The sequence below is a fragment of the Leptodactylus fuscus genome, chromosome 3 (assembly GCF_031893055.1).
Source record: "Leptodactylus fuscus isolate aLepFus1 chromosome 3, aLepFus1.hap2, whole genome shotgun sequence".
Lineage (NCBI taxonomy): Eukaryota > Metazoa > Chordata > Amphibia > Anura > Leptodactylidae > Leptodactylus > Leptodactylus fuscus.
This window is the reverse complement of record NC_134267.1, coordinates 169,019,755-169,043,432: the sequence shown is the minus strand read 5'-3', so window position 1 is coordinate 169,043,432 and position 23,678 is coordinate 169,019,755. Positions and strand designations below refer to the sequence as shown.

At 43.1% G+C, this 23,678-nt stretch overlaps 1 protein-coding gene across 1 annotated transcript in view; it reads right to left on the bottom strand.

Annotated features, from left to right (window-relative positions):
- Nucleotides 1-767: 767 nt before the first annotated feature.
- IFT80 (intraflagellar transport 80) overlaps nt 768-23,678 on the bottom strand; it is an 88,093-nt gene continuing 65,182 nt past the window's right edge. Inside the window, exons 15-18 of the mRNA XM_075268730.1 lie at nt 23,266-23,355; nt 23,004-23,176; nt 20,945-21,068; nt 768-2,128 (exon numbers count right to left, since the gene is read on the bottom strand). Coding sequence (XP_075124831.1) covers nt 2,006-2,128; nt 20,945-21,068; nt 23,004-23,176; nt 23,266-23,355 — 510 coding nt within the window. The 3' untranslated portion in view covers nt 768-2,005. The remainder of the gene's footprint in view (nt 2,129-20,944; nt 21,069-23,003; nt 23,177-23,265; nt 23,356-23,678) is intronic.

The following is a 23,678-nucleotide window of genomic DNA, read 5'->3' as shown; positions in this document are numbered from 1 at the left end:
ACGATGAGCACACGTTAGTACAGTATAGCATTTTCATTCCCTCATACATTTTAATGCTTTGTGTATTTTTGCTTTGATCTTCAGTGTCCTTAGTGAATTTATGAATATATATGATAGAATATTATGTACATTGGAATTGTGGAAGAAAAGAACAAATACAATCAGGTTAAATTCTATTTCATTGCTGTGTCCTTCAACTTAGCCTCAGTATAAAGAGGGTTGACTACTTGAGAAAACACATATTCAGACTATACTTTATTTTCCCTCAGGTTGTGCTGCAGTAAACTGAACACGTTTGCCAGGTTTTACTGCAAACTATAGTGAATTTCTGAGGCTTACAGCAAAAAGGCATCCTGTATTCAGCCCAGTTTTGAAAGGCTTCACTACCAAAAAATATTTTTTATTATTTGAAGTTCTTCATCTATACTTCCCCCATTGCCCTTCCCCAGAATGACATGACAATTTTGCTTAGCCAAAAGGACAATGTTTCAAGAAGGAATTGCAAGGAAGATGAGATGCCACTTATCTTGCCGTAGTTTCCCCTTAGGTTTCCAACAACAAATATACAGCAAACGTTATGCGTCTATTCACTAGGTATCTGCAGATAGTTCGTCCCAGCACCTTCATACACTGTAGACATGGAAGAACCTTGTGGAAATAAGTGTCAGCCTAAGGTGACTACATTGTCCAAACATGTTTATTTTGTAACAGTACAAAAATATTAAGCAAAATATACATTGATATAAATAAGATGACATTGAAACTTACAAAATAAATTAAAGATAATAACACATACAGCTTCAGAAAATATGGCTTTAAACTTGACATCCACACTGCTGTATATAAAATAGAATTATATGAAGTGATATGTAGATTTGTGGGGTATAAAATATATACAGTGCAAAAGTTATGTACTTAAGGAACATGTGGCCTCTTCTGATATGTCTAATTGAGTAAATCTATGTATTCCCCATAAAATAAGAATTCTAGAGCACCTTTTCCTGTAACTATCTTTGTGCCATTTAAGTTACCATTCCCTGCAGGCTGTGCGCTCTGAGACCAACAGATATCTCCTTCATTCGCTCCTCCTTTCCCCTCTCACAGCATGAGTGTTACACATGCTAAATAAGAGATAATGCAACAGCAAAAGATTTATGGTTCTGCATTAAGATTTTTGTCGCTGGGGACATTGCTGACCATTGGAATACAGCCTACAAGTTGGTTAAGAATTCCACATAAGTGAGGTGCCATAATAAGATCTATTACGATGTACAGTATACCATATATAATACAGTATATGGCATTGAACCATCCCAGTAAATGACCTAGCACATAGCAGCTATGACATAGGAGAACAGAACCATTACATCCCATTGCTGCTAGTATTACCATCATGCCTCACTAAAGACAATAGTTATTTTACGGAGGTGATCCCTGCATTTGTTCGGCTACAGATAGCTGTATCCATTCTATGTAATAGACGGCTGGCAATAACCTTACAAATCAGAATGCAGCAGGAGTGGAGAAAGAAAGGGTATAAAAGGTCATTAGTCATTTCTAGATGAATTATTTCTCCTTGGGAAACGATAGGTAATATTCACGCAGAAGAAACCTTTAACCTTGCATGGCCTTGATAAAAATAATAAAAGTTAAATGTTAGAATATGAAACATTACAGTACCGCTGAGCTTAGGAACATATTTTAGTACCCATTTGCATTTATTTTCTGAACTGCACTACTAAAAGTGTATGAGTACACATATTATCATAAAATTGTAAAACAGTTGCCTAGGACTGGCCAATAGTAAACTACAGACAAGAACCTGCAAGAAATAAATTTTCCAATATACATAAATTATTATGAAATAATGTAGTCTTGTTTTATCATTCTTTGCAGATTCCAGCTATTAGCTAACTAGTATGACACCTTTAGATATGGGTATAATGTATTGCAATGATGGAGAAGTCAGAATGTATGTTTGGTGAGCAGGGCTGTAGTGTTCACGTCAGTGTTGCAGTGAAATGCTGCTCCTGGTTGAGGGGCCGGGTGGCCCGGCAGATGCCCGCTCTCTCTCCTTCACAAGTTCCATTTCAATCTTGGCTTTGATTTTCTCCCAGTCGACTTCAACCTAAGAAACAGACAAAAAACTGAATTGGAGCAACATTCACATTGAATGCAGGAGTTCCCCAACCTTATCAGACTCTGCACCACTACTAAATAACCAAAAGACAAAAAACATGGTAAGAAAGCAGATAATGCTGCATGAAAGCATGCGGTCGTCTTCCCTATCACAACAAGGTGGGCCTTTGTGCTCGCTATGAATGGAGTGATAGTCATGAATGTGCTTCAACTTCATTTAGACTCTATGGAACTGATGGATGTATTCGAGTCATATATTCGACAATCTCACAGGCTTCAAATACACCGATAGAGTTCAAGTGAGCCTTGTGGATACAGGATAAATTAAGCTGTGACTGTAGGACAATCCTAACTGGATTTCAGTGTATAAACTACGCATTCAATACAAGCTGACAGGCTATTAATAAGGTGGTGGTCACTAATCTGATCTGCACTGTCTAAAACTTGCTCCAAATGACTATAAACATATCAAACTGTAATAGACTCCCCATTTAAAGTGCATCATTTCTGTGCCATCAGCATTGTGGTAGTCCTGGGCAATTTGTTTTACGTGGCAGCTCTAAGATGAAATACGTTATGACATAGGTGCCATCAGTATGTACGGCACATCCCTGGCATGGTCAGTAACTGGTTGCCATGGGTACTAGTTCAAGTATGGCAAGTCAAATATTCAATAAAAAAAAGTCACACCATAAAGAGGTTGTCCAGGATAAACTAAGAATAAACCCCTAAACTAAACCGCCTCTCCCCACCTACCTTCTAATTTACTTCTGTTTAAAAAAAAATCTGTAATTAACCATATCTCCAGGGACACTTTCTAATAATCCATTGATGTTCCATTTCACCGCTTCTGAAACGTCACCATTACTCCTTCCCCCCAACCCCATCAATACTTACCAGACTTCCTGTGTCCGGGAACGGCTCGTCCCCTCTTCCTCTCTGTTAGTAGTGGGTGGGATAGCTTAGCTAGTGGTAGGGAAAGGAGTGTGTAATGGGTGGGATAGCTTAGCTAGGGAGACAGGGAGGAAGGGCTAGTAGTGGGCGGGATAGCATAGCTAGGGAGACAGGGGGAGGAGGTAGTAGTGGGCAGATTAGCTTAGCTAGGGAGATGGGGGGTGTAACGGAATGAGAGAGAAGGGAGGACTGAGTGAGAGGGAACTAGTGTGGAGTGTACACAGGAAGCTGCACATCAGTAAGTTTCACCACGTAAACAAATGCAGAGGATGCGGCAGCTCCCAGAAACACCCAGAAATCACTCCAAACACTGCTAAAGGAATATGGGTGCATTTATTAACCCATTACTAGCACTAACAGACCATAAAATAAGAAAAAGAAAAGATTTTCTGCCCAGAAAACCCCTTTAAGTCTATGGTGCCAGCAGCATATGCAAATGGTCCCCTATAATTTAATTTACGCTGGTCTTGATACACGGAAGGTTCAGTGATATTGGTTAGAGGCTGCCCCCCCCCCCTCCCACTTATAATACTGCAGTGTCTACAGTCAGTACTTTGTGGAATCTGCTTCTTTCGATTTATAGATTACACTGGTCAACAAATTTTCAAAAGTTGTTTGTTTCTGAAATGAAATGAGTCATTCCCTAATGATTTTTATGTGCTGAATTCAAATATCACAAGGAAAACTGTCAATTGGCTCTAGTTTCTATGATATTGAAGAGTTCTCATTTTACTGTTTTGTGAATTGTATAGAATATGATACATATTTATTACTTCTGCAATAATAGAGGTGCAAGTTTACTGTTCTTAAAATTGGAAATATATTCTTAGGAAACTTAGTTCTATCTAAAATCAACTAATTTATAGTCATATCTAAGAATTTTTTACAAATGAAGTATGTTTATTGAACTCTGGAACGTAGATCCTTATTGAATTGCTATTCGGCTCCTTTACTCACGTCTCTTGTATTCAGACATGGGATTGTCTCTGATAATTGTCCAGCAGTAGTCTGCAAGCATTGATGGGTTCCATTTACCCTGATATCTCTTTTCCATAGTCGCAATTTCCTGATGAAATTGTTCACCATGTTCATCGCTCACCGCTCCACAGTTTGGGGCAAAGAAGTCTAGATGAGAGTGTAAGAAATGAATCTTTAAAGACATGTTACATCCCAGGTTTTTATATGCCTTCAGGAGATTTTCAACCAACTCTTCATAATTATCTGCTTTGGTGTTTCCCAAGAAATTAGTCATGAGTAACTTGAATGCTTCCCATGCAGTCTTTTCTTTGCCACGCAGCAAATGGTAAAACTCGTCATCTTGAAGAAGCATACAAATCTGAGGACCAATAAAGACTCCGGCTTTTATCTTTGCTTCACTCAACCTTGGAAACTTACAGAGGAGATATTTGAATGCCTCTTCATTTCTATCCATTGCCTTTACAAAATTCTTCATAAGACCAAGCTTGATATGTAAAGGAGGTAACAGAATCTTTCCTGCTTGAACAAGTGCTGGATGCATAACATTTTTAGTCCCTGGCTGCAGTGACTTTCTGAGTGGCCGGTCTCTTTTCTTGTAGTGTTCTGATCTTGCACGACTGTCCCACTCACATAGGAAGCAGCAGTACTTGGTGTATCCTCCCTGTAGACCAAGCACTAGCGCTACCACCTTCAAGTCACCACAGAGCACCACAGATGTTGATCATAGTTTATGCATCTCAAGAGCTCTTTCATGTTGTTATAGGTTTCCTTCATGTGAACAGCATAACCAATTGGAACTGATGGTAGTGCATTGCCATTGTGAAGTAAGACAGCTTTAAGACTTAGCTTTGATGAATCGATAAATAGCCTCCACTCATCAGGGTTATAGCTGATTTTGAGAGCATCCATTAAACCACAAACGTTATTGCATACAACAAGATCACTCTCCATGAAGAAGAATTGGACAAGAGACTGTTGACGGTTCCTAAAGAAAGAAATTCGAACATCATCTGCCAACAGATTCCACTGTTGAAGTCTGGAACCTAAGAGCTCAGTCTTACTCTTGGGCAGGTCTAGATCTCTAACAAGATCGTTAAGTTCACTTTGCGATATAAGGTGCGGTTCAGTGGAGAGTGATGCAGGAAAGTCTGGATCTGACGAGGTAGATGGTTCATGACAAACTCCTTCTTCTTCCTTGTCAGTGGAATCAAGCGAGAATGTTTCTGGAGCATTTGGAACTGGCAATTCTTCAGAATGAGCTACTGGGCGTATCGCAGATGGAATATTCGGATACTGTAAAGTCCACTTCTTTCTTTTTGAAATTCCTTTCCCAATTGGAGGCACCTTGCAGAAGTAGCAATTGTCACTATGGTCAGATGGCTCTCTCTAGACCATTGGCACTGCAAATGGCATAGACTGTCTCTTCCAGTTCAACCACTGTCTGAGATTTGAAGAACATGTATTACAGCATATGTGTGGAGCCCAACTCTTGTCCTGGTCGCCTATTTTGCAGCCAAAATACAGGTGGTAGGCTTTCTTAACCATAGGAGTCAGACTTCGCTTCTGTGACAAACGTCACTTCGCCACATATATAGCAGAAATTATCTGCTTTGTTACGGCAAGTCCGAGGCATCGCTGAACATCTATAGACTGAACGATAGGCCTATAAGCCGAACTAAGATGTATAAGATGTCTCCTCCCAGTCTCCTTCACTAGCAGCCTAACTTTATCAACAATAACAACCTCACTAGACAAATGCTTATACATGCAATCACAGCAGTAGTTGTTGCATACAATAACTATATTCCAACAAATATGCCAGTGGATGATGCAATACTGATGATGCCAACTTTTCTCAGTATTGTATTACAGGCTGTCAGAAATATAAAATGCACGTCTATATCATGAAAAGTAAAGCCAATTTCAAAATTTTAGCATCAATTTCAATCTCAGCACCCCAAAATTAGTTAAGAACAACTGGTTTGATGCCCGAAACATTTTGGCTGTAGACCAGTGTTATTAAAGGAACAGAAAATGACTTGGTTCTGACTAAGTGTGAGGGGGTTTGTGTCTCTGACATAAGGGAGTATTTCAGGAATGTCAATAGTTAGCAGATCTTTATTTCTTCGGCACAGTCAACTAAACATACATCAAAGAGATAACCTTTCCAATAAAAGGAACTGCAGTCTTGGACAGAAAGCAGACTGTATTAAAGATGTAAGATTAGCGCAACGTAAATGTGAGAATTGCAAGACTAAGTGATTGTATTCTAAAGGACACAGGGAGGCGGCCAGAATGTGACTTGATCTGGGAAATGATGATATCTTGTTCAGATAAGGCAAGCTGAGCGGAGTTATCGCTGTACTTGAGTCATTACTTAATACACTTAAGGAAGGTGCAGACATAAATTTAGAGATGAACAACATAGCACAAGGTGAAAGCAGTAATATCATCTCAATGTCCTGGGAACAAAATACGGATTGAGTCAATTTCACATATTCCATATTTATGAGTCACACACCAGTTCGTAATGTAAAATTAAGGGGAATTCTAATTTAATACATAAACCATACAAAAATGATCCAACAACGTCCATTCAGAAAAACTGCAGTATTCACACTGGCTGTGGTCTGAGCTAGCAGATATGATACCTAAGGAATATTTGTACCAACTAATCCTAAACACACAGTCAATATATGCAGAAGATCAACTGGCTTTCTCTGACTGCAAATGCGTACCCTAGCAGAACTTTAATATTAATGTATGTGTATGTAAAATATAAAACAGTGTTTAAGGATAAATACACTTCATTACTAGAGATGAGCGAACAGTGTTCTATCGAACTCATGTTCGATCGGATATTAGGCTGTTCGGCATGTTCGAATCGAATCGAACACCGCGTGGTAAAGTGCGCCATTACTCGATTCCCCTCCCACCTTCCCTGGCGCCTTTTTTGCTCCAATAACAGCGCAGGGTAGGTGGGACAGGAACTACGACACCGGTGACGTTGAAAAAAGTAGGCAAAACCCATTGGCTGCCGAAAACATGTGACCTCTAATTTAAAAGAACAGCGACGCCCAGCTTCGCGTCATTCTGAGCTTGCAATTCACCGGGGACGGAGGTTTCCGTCCAGTTAGCTAGGGCTTAGATTCTGGGTAGGCAGGGACAGGCTAGGATAGGAAGGAGAAGACAACCACAACAGCTCTTGTAAGAGCTAAATTCCAGGGAGAAGCTTGTCAGTGTAACGTGGCACTGACGGGCTCAATCGCCGCAACCCAGCTTTCCCAGGATCCTGAATGGAATACACTGTCAGTGTATTCCCGTATACCCGATATATACCCCCGATACCCGTTCCAACGGTGTGCCCCCCCACCTTCACCCCAGAAATACCCTGCAAGTCCCCTAGCAATAGAATTGGGGCTATATACACCCACTATTTTTGCTACTGCCATATAGTGCCATTGTCTCACTGGGAATTCAAAGAATATATTGGGCTTACATATAACTTCAATTCCAGGGAGAAGCTTGTCAGTGTAACGTGGCACTGACGGGCTCAATCGCCGCAACCCAGCTTTCCCAGGATCCTGAATGGAATACACTGACAGTGTATTCCCGTATACCCGATATATACCCCCGATACCCGTTCCAACGGTGTGCCCCCCCCACCTTCACCCCAGAAATACACTGCAAGTCCCCTAGCAATAGAATTGGGGCTATATACACCCACTATTTTTGCTACTGCCATATAGTGCCATTGTCTGACTGGGAATTCAAAGAATATATTGGGGTTACGTGCACCCACAATTTTTGCTACTGGTATATAGTGCCATTGTCTGACTGGGAATTCAAAGAATATATTGGGGTTATAAATACCCTCATTTCTTGCTACTGGTATATAGTGCCATTGTCTGACTGGGAATTCAAAGAATATATTGGGGTTACAAATACCCTCATTTCTTGCTACTGCCATATAATGCCAGTTTCTGACTGGTAATTCAAAGAATATATTGGGGTTATAAATACCCTCATTTCTTGCTACTGGTATATAGTGCCACTGTCTGACTGGGAATTCAAAGAATATATTGGGGTTATAAATACCCTCATTTCTTGCTACTGGTATATAGTGCCATTGTCTGACTGGGAATTCAAAGAATATATTGGGGTTACAAATACCCTCATTTCTTGCTACTGCCATATAGTGCCAGTTTCTGACTGGTAATTCAAAGAATATATTGGGGTTATAAATACCCTCATTTCTTGCTACTGGTATATAGTGCCATTGTCTGACTGGGAATTCAAAGAATATATTGGGGTTACGTGCACCCTCATTTCTTGCTACTGGTATATAGTGCCATTGTCTGACTGGGAATTCAAAGAATATATTGGGGTTACAAATACCCTCATTTCTTGCTACTGCCATATAGTGCCAGTTTCTGACTGGTAATTCAAAGAATATATTGGGGTTACGTGCACCCACAATTTTTGCTACTGGTATATAGTGCCATTGTCTGACTGGGAATTCAAAGAATATATTGGGGTTACGTGCACCCACAATTTTTGCTACTGGTATATAGTGCCATTGTCTGACTGGGAATTCAAAGAATATATTGGGGTTATAAATACCCTCATTTCTTGCTACTGGTATATAGTGCCATTGTCTGACTGGGAATTCAAAGAATATATTGGGGTTACAAATACCCTCATTTCTTGCTACTGCCATATAGTGCCAGTTTCTGACTGGTAATTCAAAGAATATATTGGGGTTACGTGCACCCACAATTTTTGCTACTGGTATATAGTGCCATTGTCTGACTGGGAATTCAAAGAATATATTGGGGTTACGTGCACCCACAATTTTTGCTACTGGTATATAGTGCCATTGTCTGACTGGGAATTCAAAGAATATATTGGGGTTATAAATACCCTCATTTCTTGCTACTGGTATATAGTGCCATTGTCTGACTGGGAATTCAAAGAATATATTGGGGTTACGTGCACCCACAATTTTTGCTACTGGTATATAGTGCCATTGTCTGACTGGGAATTCAAAGAATATATTGGGGTTATAAATACCCTCATTTCTTGCTACTGGTATATAGTGCCATTGTCTGACTGGGAATTCAAAGAATATATTGGGGTTACAAATACCCTCATTTCTTGCTACTGCCATATAGTGCCAGTTTCTGACTGGTAATTCAAAGAATATATTGGGGTTATAAATACCCTCATTTCTTGCTACTGGTATATAGTGCCATTGACTGGGAATTCAAAGAATATATTGGGGTTACGTGCACCCACAATTTTTGCTACTGGTATATAGTGCCATTGTCTGACTGGGAATTCAAAGAATATATTGGGGTTACGTGCACCCACAATTTTTGCTACTGGTATATAGTGCCATTGTCTGACTGGGAATTCAAAGAATATATTGGGGTTATAAATACCCTCATTTCTTGCTACTGGTATATAGTGCCATTGTCTGACTGGGAATTCAAAGAATATATTGGGGTTACAAATACCCTCATTTCTTGCTACTGCCATATAGTGCCAGTTTCTGACTGGTAATTCAAAGAATATATTGGGGTTATAAATACCCTCATTTCTTGCTACTGGTATATAGAGCCATTGTCTGACTGGGAATTCAAAGAATATATTGGGGTTATAAATACCCTCATTTCTTGCTACTGGTATATAGTGCCATTGTCTGACTGGGAATTCAAAGAATATATTGGGGTTACAAATACCCTCATTTCTTGCTACTGCCATATAGTGCCAGTTTCTGACTGGTAATTCAAAGAATATATTGGGGTTACGTGCACCCACAATTTTTGCTACTGGTATATAGTGCCATTGTCTGACTGGGAATTCAAAGAATATATTGGGGTTACGTGCACCCACAATTTTTGCTACTGGTATATAGTGCCATTGTCTGACTGGGAATTCAAAGAATATATTGGGGTTACGTGCACCCACAATTTTTGCTACTGGTATATAGTGCCATTGTCTGACTGGGAATTCAAAGAATATATTGGGGTTACAAATACCCTCATTTCTTGCTACTGCCATATAGTGCCAGTTTCTGACTGGTAATTCAAAGAATATATTGGGGTTATAAATACCCTCATTTCTTGCTACTGGTATATAGTGCCATTGTCTGACTGGGAATTCAAAGAATATATTGGGGTTATAAATACCCTCATTTCTTGCTACTGGTATATAGTGCCATTGTCTGACTGGGAATTCAAAGAATATATTGGGGTTACAAATACCCTCATTTCTTGCTACTGCCATATAGTGCCAGTTTCTGACTGGTAATTCAAAGAATATATTGGGGTTACGTGCACCCACAATTTTTGCTACTGGTATATAGTGCCATTGTCTGACTGGGAATTCAAAGAATATATTGGGGTTACGTGCACCCACAATTTTTGCTACTGGTATATAGTGCCATTGCCTGACTGGGAATTCAAAGAATATATTGGGGTTACGTGCACCCACAATTTTTGCTACTGGTATATAGTGCCATTGTCTGACTGGGAATTCAAAGAATATATTGGGGTTACGTGCACCCACAATTTTTGCTACTGGTATATAGTGCCATTGTCTGACTGGGAATTCAAAGAATATATTGGGGTTATAAATACCCTCATTTCTTGCTACTGGTATATAGTGCCATTGTCTGACTGGGAATTCAAAGAATATATTGGGGTTACGTGCACCCACAATTTTTGCTACTGGTATACAGTGCCATTGTCTGACTGGGAATTCAAAGAATATATTGGGGTTATAAATACCCTCATTTCTTGCTACTAGTATATAGTGCCATTGTCTGACTGGTAATTCAAAAATATATTGGGGTTATAAATACCCTCATTTCTTGCTACTGGTATATAGTGCCATTGTCTGACTGGGAATTCAAAGAATATATTGGGGTTACGTGCACCCACAATTTTTGCTACTGGTATACAGTGCCATTGTCTGACTGGGAATTCAAAGAATATATTGGGGTTATAAATACCCTCATTTCTTGCTACTAGTATATAGTGCCATTGTCTGACTGGTAATTCAAAAATATATTGGGGTTATAAATACCCTCATTTCTTGCTACTGGTATATAGTGCCATTGTCTGACTGGGAATTCAAAGAATATATTGGGGTTACGTGCACCCACAATTTTTGCTACTGGTATATAGTGCCATTGTCTGACTGGGAATTCAAAGAATATATTGGGGTTATAAATACCCTCATTTCTTGCTACTGGTATATAGTGCCATTGTCTGACTGGGAATTCAAAGAATATATTGGGGTTACAAATACCCTCATTTCTTGCTACTGCCATATAGTGCCAGTTTCTGACTGGTAATTCAAAGAATATATTGGGGTTACGTGCACCCACAATTTTTGCTACTGGTATATAGTGCCATTGTCTGACTGGGAATTCAAAGAATATATTGGGGTTATAAATACCCTCATTTCTTGCTACTGGTATATAGTGCCATTGTCTGACTGGGAATTCAAAGAATATATTGGGGTTACAAATACCCTCATTTCTTGCTACTGCCATATAGTGCCAGTTTCTGACTGGTAATTCAAAGAATATATTGGGGTTACGTGCACCCACAATTTTTGCTACTGGTATATAGTGCCATTGTCTGACTGGGAATTCAAAGAATATATTGGGGTTACGTGCACCCACAATTTTTGCTACTGGTATATAGTGCCATTGTCTGACTGGGAATTCAAAGAATATATTGGGGTTATAAATACCCTCATTTCTTGCTACTGGTATATAGTGCCATTGTCTGACTGGGAATTCAAAGAATATATTGGGGTTACGTGCACCCACAATTTTTGCTACTGGTATATAGTGCCATTGTCTGACTGGGAATTCAAAGAATATATTGGGGTTATAAATACCCTCATTTCTTGCTACTGGTATATAGTGCCATTGTCTGACTGGGAATTCAAAGAATATATTGGGGTTACAAATACCCTCATTTCTTGCTACTGCCATATAGTGCCAGTTTCTGACTGGTAATTCAAAGAATATATTGGGGTTATAAATACCCTCATTTCTTGCTACTGGTATATAGTGCCATTGACTGGGAATTCAAAGAATATATTGGGGTTACGTGCACCCACAATTTTTGCTACTGGTATATAGTGCCATTGTCTGACTGGGAATTCAAAGAATATATTGGGGTTACGTGCACCCACAATTTTTGCTACTGGTATATAGTGCCATTGTCTGACTGGGAATTCAAAGAATATATTGGGGTTATAAATACCCTCATTTCTTGCTACTGGTATATAGTGCCATTGTCTGACTGGGAATTCAAAGAATATATTGGGGTTACAAATACCCTCATTTCTTGCTACTGCCATATAGTGCCAGTTTCTGACTGGTAATTCAAAGAATATATTGGGGTTATAAATACCCTCATTTCTTGCTACTGGTATATAGAGCCATTGTCTGACTGGGAATTCAAAGAATATATTGGGGTTATAAATACCCTCATTTCTTGCTACTGGTATATAGTGCCATTGTCTGACTGGGAATTCAAAGAATATATTGGGGTTACAAATACCCTCATTTCTTGCTACTGCCATATAGTGCCAGTTTCTGACTGGTAATTCAAAGAATATATTGGGGTTACGTGCACCCACAATTTTTGCTACTGGTATATAGTGCCATTGTCTGACTGGGAATTCAAAGAATATATTGGGGTTACGTGCACCCACAATTTTTGCTACTGGTATATAGTGCCATTGTCTGACTGGGAATTCAAAGAATATATTGGGGTTACATGCACCCACAATTTTTGCTACTGGTATATAGTGCCATTGTCTGACTGGGAATTCAAAGAATATATTGGGGTTACAAATACCCTCATTTCTTGCTACTGCCATATAGTGCCAGTTTCTGACTGGTAATTCAAAGAATATATTGGGGTTATAAATACCCTCATTTCTTGCTACTGGTATATAGTGCCATTGTCTGACTGGGAATTCAAAGAATATATTGGGGTTATAAATACCCTCATTTCTTGCTACTGGTATATAGTGCCATTGTCTGACTGGGAATTCAAAGAATATATTGGGGTTACAAATACCCTCATTTCTTGCTACTGCCATATAGTGCCAGTTTCTGACTGGTAATTCAAAGAATATATTGGGGTTACGTGCACCCACAATTTTTGCTACTGGTATATAGTGCCATTGTCTGACTGGGAATTCAAAGAATATATTGGGGTTACGTGCACCCACAATTTTTGCTACTGGTATATAGTGCCATTGTCTGACTGGGAATTCAAAGAATATATTGGGGTTACGTGCACCCACAATTTTTGCTACTGGTATATAGTGCCATTGTCTGACTGGGAATTCAAAGAATATATTGGGGTTACGTGCACCCACAATTTTTGCTACTGGTATATAGTGCCATTGTCTGACTGGGAATTCAAAGAATATATTGGGGTTATAAATACCCTCATTTCTTGCTACTGGTATATAGTGCCATTGTCTGACTGGGAATTCAAAGAATATATTGGGGTTACGTGCACCCACAATTTTTGCTACTGGTATACAGTGCCATTGTCTGACTGGGAATTCAAAGAATATATTGGGGTTATAAATACCCTCATTTCTTGCTACTAGTATATAGTGCCATTGTCTGACTGGTAATTCAAAAATATATTGGGGTTATAAATACCCTCATTTCTTGCTACTGGTATATAGTGCCATTGTCTGACTGGGAATTCAAAGAATATATTGGGGTTACGTGCACCCACAATTTTTGCTACTGGTATATAGTGCCATTGTCTGACTGGGAATTCAAAGAATATATTGGGGTTACGTGCACCCACAATTTTTGCTACTGGTATATAGTGCCAATTTCTAACTGGGAATTCAAAATGCGCAAGGCTCCCGGAAAGGGACGTGGACGAGACCGTGGGCGAGGTCGGGGGAATGGTTCTGGGGAGCAAGGTAGCAGTGAAGCCACAGGGCGTCCCGTGCCTACTCCTGTGGGGCAGCAAGCATTGCGCCACTCCACAGTGCCAGAGTTGCTTGCCACATTAACTAAACTGCAGGGTACAAACCTTAGTAGGCCCGAGAACCAGGAACAGGTCTTGCAATGGCTGTCAGAGAACGCTTACAGCACATTGTCCAGCAGCCAGTCAGACTCTGCCTCCTCTCCTCCTATTACCCAACAGTCTTGTCCTCCTTCCTCCCAAAATTCCCAAGCTTCACAGAACAATAACCCCAACTGTCCCTGCTCCCCAGAGCTGTTCTCCGCTCCTTTCATTGTCCCTCAACCTGCCTCTCCACGTCACGATTCCACGAACCTAACAGAGGAGCATCTGTGTCCAGATGCTCAAACACTAGAGTCTCCTCCATCTCCGTTCGATTTGGTGGTGGATGACCAGCAACCCACCCTCATCGACGATAATGTGACGCAGTTGCCGTCAGGGCATCCAGTTGACCGGCGCATTGTGCGGGAGGAGGAGATGAGACAGGAGTTGGAAGAGGAAGTGGTGGATGATGAGGACACTGACCCGACCTGGACAGGGGGGGATGTCAAGCGGGGAAAGTAGTGTGGATGTTGAGGCAGGTGCAGCACCAAAAAGGGTAGCTAGAGGCAGAGGTCAGCAGCTTAGGCGAAGCCAGGCCACACCCGGAATCTCCCAAGATGTTCCAGTTCGTACCCAGCCCCGAAAAACTCCCACCTCGAGGGCACGTTTCTCGAAGGTGTGGAGTTTTTTCAAGGAATGCGCCGAGGACAGATATAGTGTTGTCTGCACAATTTGCCTCTCGAAATTGATTAGGGGCTCTGAGAAGAGCAACCTGTCTACCACTTCAATGCGCCATCATTTGGAATCCAAGCACTGGAATCAGTGGCAGGCAGCAACGGCAGGACAAAGGCCGCCTGCCGTTCATGCCACTGCCACTGCCTCTGCTGACTGTGCTGGCGATGCACTCCAGAGGACGAGCCAGGACACCACTTCATCTGCCTCCGCCACTTTGTTGACTTCTCCCTCATCCTCCCCTGTTCCTGTCTTATCTCCTTCTCCTGCACCATCAAAGGCACCATCAGGCGCTTCTTTACAACAACCCACCATCTCTCAGACATTGGAGCGGCGGCAGAAATACACTGCTAACCACCCACACGCGCAAGCCTTGAACGCCAACATCGCTAAACTGCTGGCCCAGGAGATGTTGGCGTTCCGGCTTGTTGAAACTCCCGCCTTCCTGGACCTGATGGCAACTGCGGCACCTCGCTATGCCGTCCCTAGCCGTCACTACTTCTCCCGGTGTGCCGTCCCCGCCTTGCACCAGCACGTGTCACTCAACATCAGGCGGGCCCTTAGTTCCGCGCTTTGCACAAAGGTCCACTTGACCACCGACGCGTGGACAAGTGCATGCGGACAGGGACGCTACATTTCACTGACGGCACACTGGGTGAATGTAGTTGAGGCTGGGACTGCTTCCCAAACTGGCCCGGTGTACCTCGTCTCCCCGCCTAACATTCCTGGCAGGGACACGAGAAGAACACCCCCCTCCTCCTCCTCCTCTACTGCCTCCTCCTCCGCCACCGCCTCCTCCTCCGCCACCGCCTCCTCCTCCGCTGTTAGATTGACCCCAGCTACGAGTTGGAAACGTTGCAGCACTGGCGTTGGTAGACGTCAGCAGGCTGTGCTGAAGCTGATCAGCTTGGGGGACAGACAGCACACTGCCTCCGAGGTGAGGGATGCCCTCCTCGATGAGACGGCAATATGGTTTGAGCCGCTGCACCTGGGCCCAGGCATGGTCGTTTGTGATAACGGCCGGAATCTGGTAGCAGCTCTGGAGCTTGCCGGACTCCAACATGTTCCATGCCTGGCCCACGTCTTCAACCTAGTGGTGCAACGTTTCCTAAAGAGCTACCCCAATGTTCCAGAGCTACTGGTGAAAGTGCGGCGCATGTGCGCCCACTTTCGCAAGTCGACAGTAGCCGCTGCTAGCTTAAAATCTCTCCAGCAACGCCTGCATGTGCCACAACACCGGCTTTTGTGCGACGTCCCCACACGCTGGAACTCAACGTTTCAGATGTTGAATAGAGTGGTTGAGCAGCAGAGACCTTTGATGGAATACCAGCTACAAAACCCTAGGGTGCCACAAAGTCAGCTGCCTCAGTTTCACATCCATGAGTGGCCATGGATGAGAGACCTTTGTGACATCCTACGGGTCTTTGAGGAGTCCACAAGGAGGGTGAGCTCTGAGGATGCGATGGTGAGCCTTACAATCCCGCTCTTGTGTGTTCTGAGAGAATCCCTGATTGACATCAGGGATAACTCAGATCACACAGAGGAGTTAGGGATAGCATCCGATCCGTCACAGCTGGAGAGTAGGTCCACACATCTGTCCGCTTCACTGCGTTTAATGGAGGAGGAGGAGGAGGAGGAGGAAGAAGAAGAGTTGTCCGATGATGTGATGGTGATACAGGAGGCTTCCGGGCAACTTCGAATCGTCCCATTGTTGCAGCGCGGATGGGTAGACATGGAGGATGAGGAGGAAATGGAGATTGAACTTTCCGGTGGGGCCAGAGGAGTCATGCCAACTAACACTGTGGCAGACATGGCTGAGTTCATGTTGGGGTGCTTTACAACCGACAAGCGTATTGTCAAAATCATGGAGGACAACCAGTACTGGATCTTTGCTATCCTTGACCCCCGGTATAAAAACAACATCTCGTCTTTTATTCAGGTAGAGGGGAGGGCCAATCGCATCAATGCTTGCCACAGGCAATTGGTGCAGAATATGATGGAGATGTTTCCAGCATGTGACGTTGGCGGCAGGGAGGGCAGTTCCTCCAGTAGGCAACCAAGTTCTCACCGGTCCACACAAACGAGGGGCACACTGTCTAAGGTCTGGGACACCTTGATGGCACCCCCTCGCCAAAGTGCTGCCACGGAGGGTCCTAGTGTCACCAGGCGTGAGAAGTATAGGCGCATGTTGCGGGAATACCTTTCCGACCACAGCCCTGTCCTCTCCGACCCCTCTGCGCCCTACACGTATTGGGTGTCGAAGTTGGACCTGTGGTTTGAACTTGCCCTATATGCCTTGGAGGTGCTGTCCTGTCCTGCCGCCAGCGTCCTATCTGAGAGGGTGTTCAGTGCAGCCGGTGGCATCATCACTGACAAGCGCACCCGTCTATCAGCTGAGAGTGCCGACCGGCTCACTTTGATAAAAATGAACCACCACTGGATAGAGCCTTCATTTTTGTGCCCACCTGTGTAAAGCACCCCAACATGAAACTCCATGTCTGTACTCAACCTCTCCAATTCCTCCGCATCCTCATACTCATCCACCATAAGTGTTGCACAATTCTGCTAATACTAGGCTCCCTCCACCCTGATTTCCCCCAACTCTGCTGGTTAGAGGCTCCCTCCACCCTGATTTCCACCAACTCTGCTGGTTAGAGGCTCCCTCCACCCTGCTTTCCCACAACTCTGCTGGTTAGAGGCTCCCTCCACCCTGCTGGTTAGAGGCTCCCTCCACCCTGCTTTCCCACAACTCTGCTGGTTAGAGGCTCCCTCCACCCTGATTTCCACCAACTCTGCTGGTTAGAGGCTCCCTCCACCCTGCTTTCCCACAACTCTGCTGGTTAGAGGCTCCCTCCACCCTGATTTCCACCAACTCTGCTGGTTAGAGGCTCCCTCCACCATGAATTGGTCCAAACTGGGCTGTTTAGAGGCTCCCTCCACCATGAATTCGTCCAAACTGGGGTTTTTAGAGGCTCCCTCCACCATGAATTGGTCCAAACTGGGGTTTTTAGAGGCTCCCTCCACCATGAATTGGTCCAAACTGGGGGTTTTTAGAGGCTCCCTCCACCATGAATTTGCCCAAACTGGGCTGTTTAGAGGCTCCCTCCATCATGAATTGGTCCAAACTGGGGTTTTTAGAGGCTCCCTCCACCACGAATTGGTCCAAACTGGGGTTTTTAGAGGCTCCCTCCACCACGAATTGGTCCAAACTGGGGTTTTTAGAGGCTCCCTCCACCATGAATTGGTCCAAACTGGGGTTTTTAGAGGCTCCCTCCACCATGAATTGGTCCAAACTGGGGTTTTTAGAGGCTCCCTCCACCATGAATTTGCCCAAACTGGGCTGTTTAGAGGCTCCCTCCACCATGAATTGGTCCAAACTGGGGTTTTTAGAGGCTCCCTCCACCATGAATTGGTCCAAACTGGGGTTTTTAGAGGCTCCCTCCACCATGAATTGGTCCAAACTGGGGTTTTTAGAGGCTCCCTCCACCATGAATTTGCCCAAACTGGGCTGTTTAGAGGCTCCCTCCACCATGAATTGGTCCAAACTGGGGTTTTTAGAGGCTCCCTCCACCATGAATTGGTCCAAACTGGGGGTTTTTAGAGGCTCCCTCCACCATGAATTTGCCCAAACTGGGCTGTTTAGAGGCTCCCTCCACCATGAATTGGTCCAAACTGGGGTTTTTAGAGGCTCCCTCCACCATGAATTTGCCCAAACTGGGCTGTTTAGAGGCTCCCTCCACCATGAATTGGTCCAAACTGGGGTTTTTAGAGGCTCCCTCCACCATGAATTGGTCCAAACTGGGGGTTTTTAGAGGCTCCCTCCACCATGAATTTGCCCAAACTGGGCTGTTTAGAGGCTCCCTCCACCATGAATTGGTCCAAACTGGGGTTTTTAGTGGCTCCCTCCACCATGAATTGGTCCAAACTGGGGTTTTTAGAGGCTCCCTCCACCATGAATTGGTCCAAACTGGGGTTTTTAGAGGCTCCCTCCACCATGAATTTGCCCAAACTGGGCTGTTTAGAGGCTCCCTCCACCATGAATTGGTCCAAACTGGGGTTTTTAGAGGCTCCCTCCACCATGAATTGGTCCAAACTGGGGTTTTTAGAGGCTCCCTCCACCATGAATTGGTCCAAACTGGGGTTTTTAGAGGCTCCCTCCACCATGAATTGGTCCAAACTGGGGTTTTTAGAGGCTCCCTCCACCATGAATTTGCCCAAACTGGGCTGTTTAGAGGCTCCCTCCATCATGAATTGGTCCAAACTGGGGTTTTTATAGGCTCCCTCCACCATGAATTGGTCCAAACTGGGGTTTTTAGAGGCTCCCTCCACCATGAATTGGTCCAAACTGGGGGTTTTTAGAGGCTCCCTCCACCATGAATTTGCCCAAACTGGGCTGTTTAGAGGCTCCCTCCATCATGAATTGGTCCAAACTGGGGTTTTTATAGGCTCCCTCCACCATGAATTGGTCCAAACTGGGGTTTTTAGAGGTTCCCTCCACCATGAATTGGTCCAAACTGGGGTTTTTAGAGGCTCCCTCCACCATGAATTTGCCCAAACTGGGCTGTTTAGAGGCTCCCTCCATCATGAATTGGTCCAAACTGGGGTTTTTAGAGGCTCCCTCCACCATGAATTGGTCCAAACTGGGGTTTTTAGAGGCTCCCTCCACCATGAATTAGTCCAAACTGGGGTTTTTAGAGGCTCCCTCCACCATGAATTGGTCCAAACTGGGGTTTTTAAAGGCTCCCTCCACCATGAATTTGCCCAAACTGGGCTGTTTAGAGGCTCCCTCCACCATGAATTTGCCCAAACTGGGCTGTTTAGAGGCTCCCTCCACCATGAATTGGTCCAAACTGGGGTTTTTAGAGGCTCCCTCCACCATGAATTGGTCCAAACTGGGGTTTTTTAGAGGCTCCCTCCACCATGAATTTGCCCAAACTGGGCTGTTTAGAGGCTCCCTCCATCATGAATTGGTCCAAACTGGGGTTTTTTAGAGGCTCCCTCCACCATGAATTGGTCCAAACTGGGGTTTTTAGAGGCTCCCTCCACCATGAATTAGTCCAAACTGGGGTTTTTAGAGGCTCCCTCCACCATGAATTTGCCCAAACTCTGCTGGTTAGAGGCTCAATCCACCCTGATTTTCAAAACAAATGTTGGTGCCAACCTCAACTTACTACAAGGGCCAAATTCACTGCTGGTGACAAGCTCTCCTCACTGCAAGTGCCAAATACACGTTTCAAGGTGTTTTCCTACTGTCAGAGAGGTGGTATTGAGTGTGTAAAGTGTGTAGTTGTTAGGCTGTGATGTTGGGGTAATAGAGGGTCTTTGGTGTGTTAGATGCCCCCAGACATGCTTCCCCTGCTGTCCCAGTGTCATTCCAGAGGTGTTGGCATCATTTCCTGTGGTGTCATAGTGGACTTGGTGACCCCCCAGACACGGATTTGGGTTTCCCCCTTAACGAGTATATGTTCCCCATAGACTATAATGGGGTTCGAAACCCGTTCGAACACACGAACAGTGAGCGGCTGTTCGAATCGAATTTCGAACCTCGAACATTTTAGTGTTCGCTCATCTCTATTCATTACTCATCTGGTACTGATCTGAAGTTACAGTCTGCACTCAAGGCTGGAGATGCAGCTACAATTCTGCAGGCTGTAATCTCACTGAATTTTTGGATGCACAGAGCTTGCTTGGGTGGTTTGCAATGTATTTACAAAGGTATTGGTCACCAAAATCATGTATTTTTTAATCAATTTATATTCAGTATGTCAATGTCTATAATTAATCATAAAATCTTTCTCACGATTATGTTTGTCAATGGTCAATGTGGCTGCTGTATAGAGTATCTCTAAATGCTGCCAACAGCAGCTACATGGTATTTATACCTACATTATTTCACCATAAGATAGGTATAAATACCATGTAAACAGGCAATGGCAACATATTAAGGCAGCAGAATAAGACACTTGAACAGGAAGGAGTTACGATATATCACTATCTCATGATATATGTCAGTATATAGGGTTGTTTACGAGCACAGAAGGTAAATCTCAGTGCACATATTTACTTACGCCATCTGCGTACTGCAGAAATCTCTTGTTGGTTTCTTTTTTATTTAAGTTGTTCAGATATTTTTGACGATAAGCCAATACAGTATCGACATGTGTCTTGTGTTTCACGGCTAGTTCCAGTGCCCTAAGGTAAAACATGGACAGTGTGGTTATAAAGGTTGAGATGGAGTAACTAAAAGCTTATAGATGTCACTGGATACAATGCTTACATGCAAAAAGTCACCACAGTAATATAAAATATTAGGCACGTCATGGAGACATGCAACGTTTTGACTGGTTAGTGCCCAGAACCCACTAATCCTTGGATCGAAGTTGAGGGCTGTGCTCCTTCCCATCTGCCTAAATCAGTTCATCTGGAAAGACCGTGTAAGGCCTCTTTCACATCTGCGTTTGGTATACCATCCGGGGGAGTCCACATGGGACCCCCTGAATGGAATATCGAACGCAACTGCAAGCGGTGTGCCTGAGAAAGCACACGGACCCCATAGACTATAATGGGGTCCGTGTGCTTGCCACCAGATCTCCTCAGGGATCATGCGGGCAGGATAGTAGTTCAGAATCTACTTTCCTGTCTGCATGATTCATGCAGGCAGCGCGCGGCAAGCATATGAACCCCATTCTAGTCAATGGGATCCGCGTGATTTTACTGCACAGCGCTTGCAGTTACGTTCAGTATTCAGTTCGGGGGGGTCCCATGTGGACTACCCCGGACGGAATACCAAACACAAATGTGAACGAGGGGTAAGAAGTATACGGGCAGTTGTCTTTTCTACTAATAGACCAGTTGCTGAGACCCACATGGATCAAAGCATTTCATAGGTGAAAGGGTTTTGGAAACTACAAATAAAATCTAATTACAATAACTCTATTGCAGTCATCATCTCAGTATAGGCCACAAACACTATAGAAAGCCAGCCATCTGTAGACTATACCAAGAACACTTTGAGCCCCATGTATTAAAATTGCCCAGAATTTATTTTTTCCTGTGAAGTTTAGTTGCTGTGGAAACAAGACATTTTGATGAATGAGGTGCAGTGTCTTTGTTGTGGTTGGGACAATACATTGCAGGTTGGATATTAATAGTGACATCATGGTAAGACATATATTTTTGATGCCACGCTGCCAAGTCTGCCATATATTAATTAACAGGCACTGGGCAACTCAGGTTTTCCACCGCAAATACAGCCATTTATTTCTGTCATTTCCAGTTATCCTCTTCTTGCAAATACATGTAACAGTATATCTATTTTAGCAGAATCCCTGCAAATTGACATATAGTTACAGCCAATGGATGGCATGGCATCAGCCATGAGTGATGGCTTTAATATACAGTCAACCCTGCTATGCAACTCAAAGACTCCAATCCTGGCTGTTTAACCCCCAAGATACCACAGTCACTGATAAACATGGCTTCTAGATGATAGGGCAAAGGGAAAGCCAATGTAATAAAAGTTTAATAAAGCATTATTTCAAATGTATGAAAAAAAGCAGCACTGTTTGCACCCACACTACATACATATGGTATTGCCACAATTGTACCAACCCATATAATAATGATAAATAGGCCGCACAGTGAGTGGTTAAAAACAAAACAATGGCATATTTGCGGTTTTTTTTCCCCAACTCTCCCTCTAAAAAAAAATATTAAAAAATGTTAGCACTGCATTTTATGTAATTGTACTACTGAAAAATACAAGTTGTTCTGCAAGCAGCTACATCAACAGATAAATATAATGTTATCACTCTCTGAATGTGACGCTAAAATTAGTAAAATTCCTGCAGTCCTAAACAGCAATATACGCGCCGGCCTGAAGGTCAGAATCTCAGCCTCTGGATGAAACCAAGAATGTTCCCATGCAACGTGAACAACTGCATTACTTTCCATTAGTCAGTAATAAGCTCTGTTTGCCGAGATTGGTTCACCCCTATAATAATAATCATTTCCTATTATTATCATCTCAGTATGTCTGTGCTAGGTATACTGATTTTTTCCTCTCGTAACATTTAGATAGCCCCTGCAAATGTCTGATGTTCAATGACCTATTTATATTTGGATTACCTCTCCCAGTTGTAGGAGTCAATGTTGAGCTGTATGGCTTGGTAAATAAGGCCAGCCTGCAGGATAATGGCCTCAGCATCTTGAAAGTTCCCACTGAAAAGCTGGATGTGAGCCAATCTGGACTCCTTTGATGGCAGATCTTTAATTGAATTTATGTACTGAACTTTATCAATCTGCAAGAAAAATAATAGACGCTGCAGAAAACATCACATTCATCAAGATAGTGCTGGTATTTAAGGAGTGATTATGTATTCTTACTTACTTCACCAATTGCTGCATATGCGATTTCGGCCGTTGACATATCCTTATTTGCAATAGCCATAGCTGCTAAACAAGCCCATGTTGTCTGCTCCTGTGTGCATGGAGATATACAAACTTCAATGTCTCAAACATGGCACATGAGTTTACTATTCTATTTTCTAAGCTTGATGACTTGTGTGCCTAAAGTGACCTCGAGAGCTGGCAGATTCATAGGGTACAGATTGGGAGGGTTTTTCCTGTAGGTCAAGCACTCTGACTAGTCAAAAAGAAAAACTCCCAATAATATTTTCTGACAGGGCAATTGAATAGGCAGGTTTTAAAATTCTCTCTTAAAGGAAGCTTGCCACCTTGAAAATGCTGTTGAATCTGCAAGCAGCATGTTATAGAGCAAAAGGGGCAGAGTAGAAAGGAGAA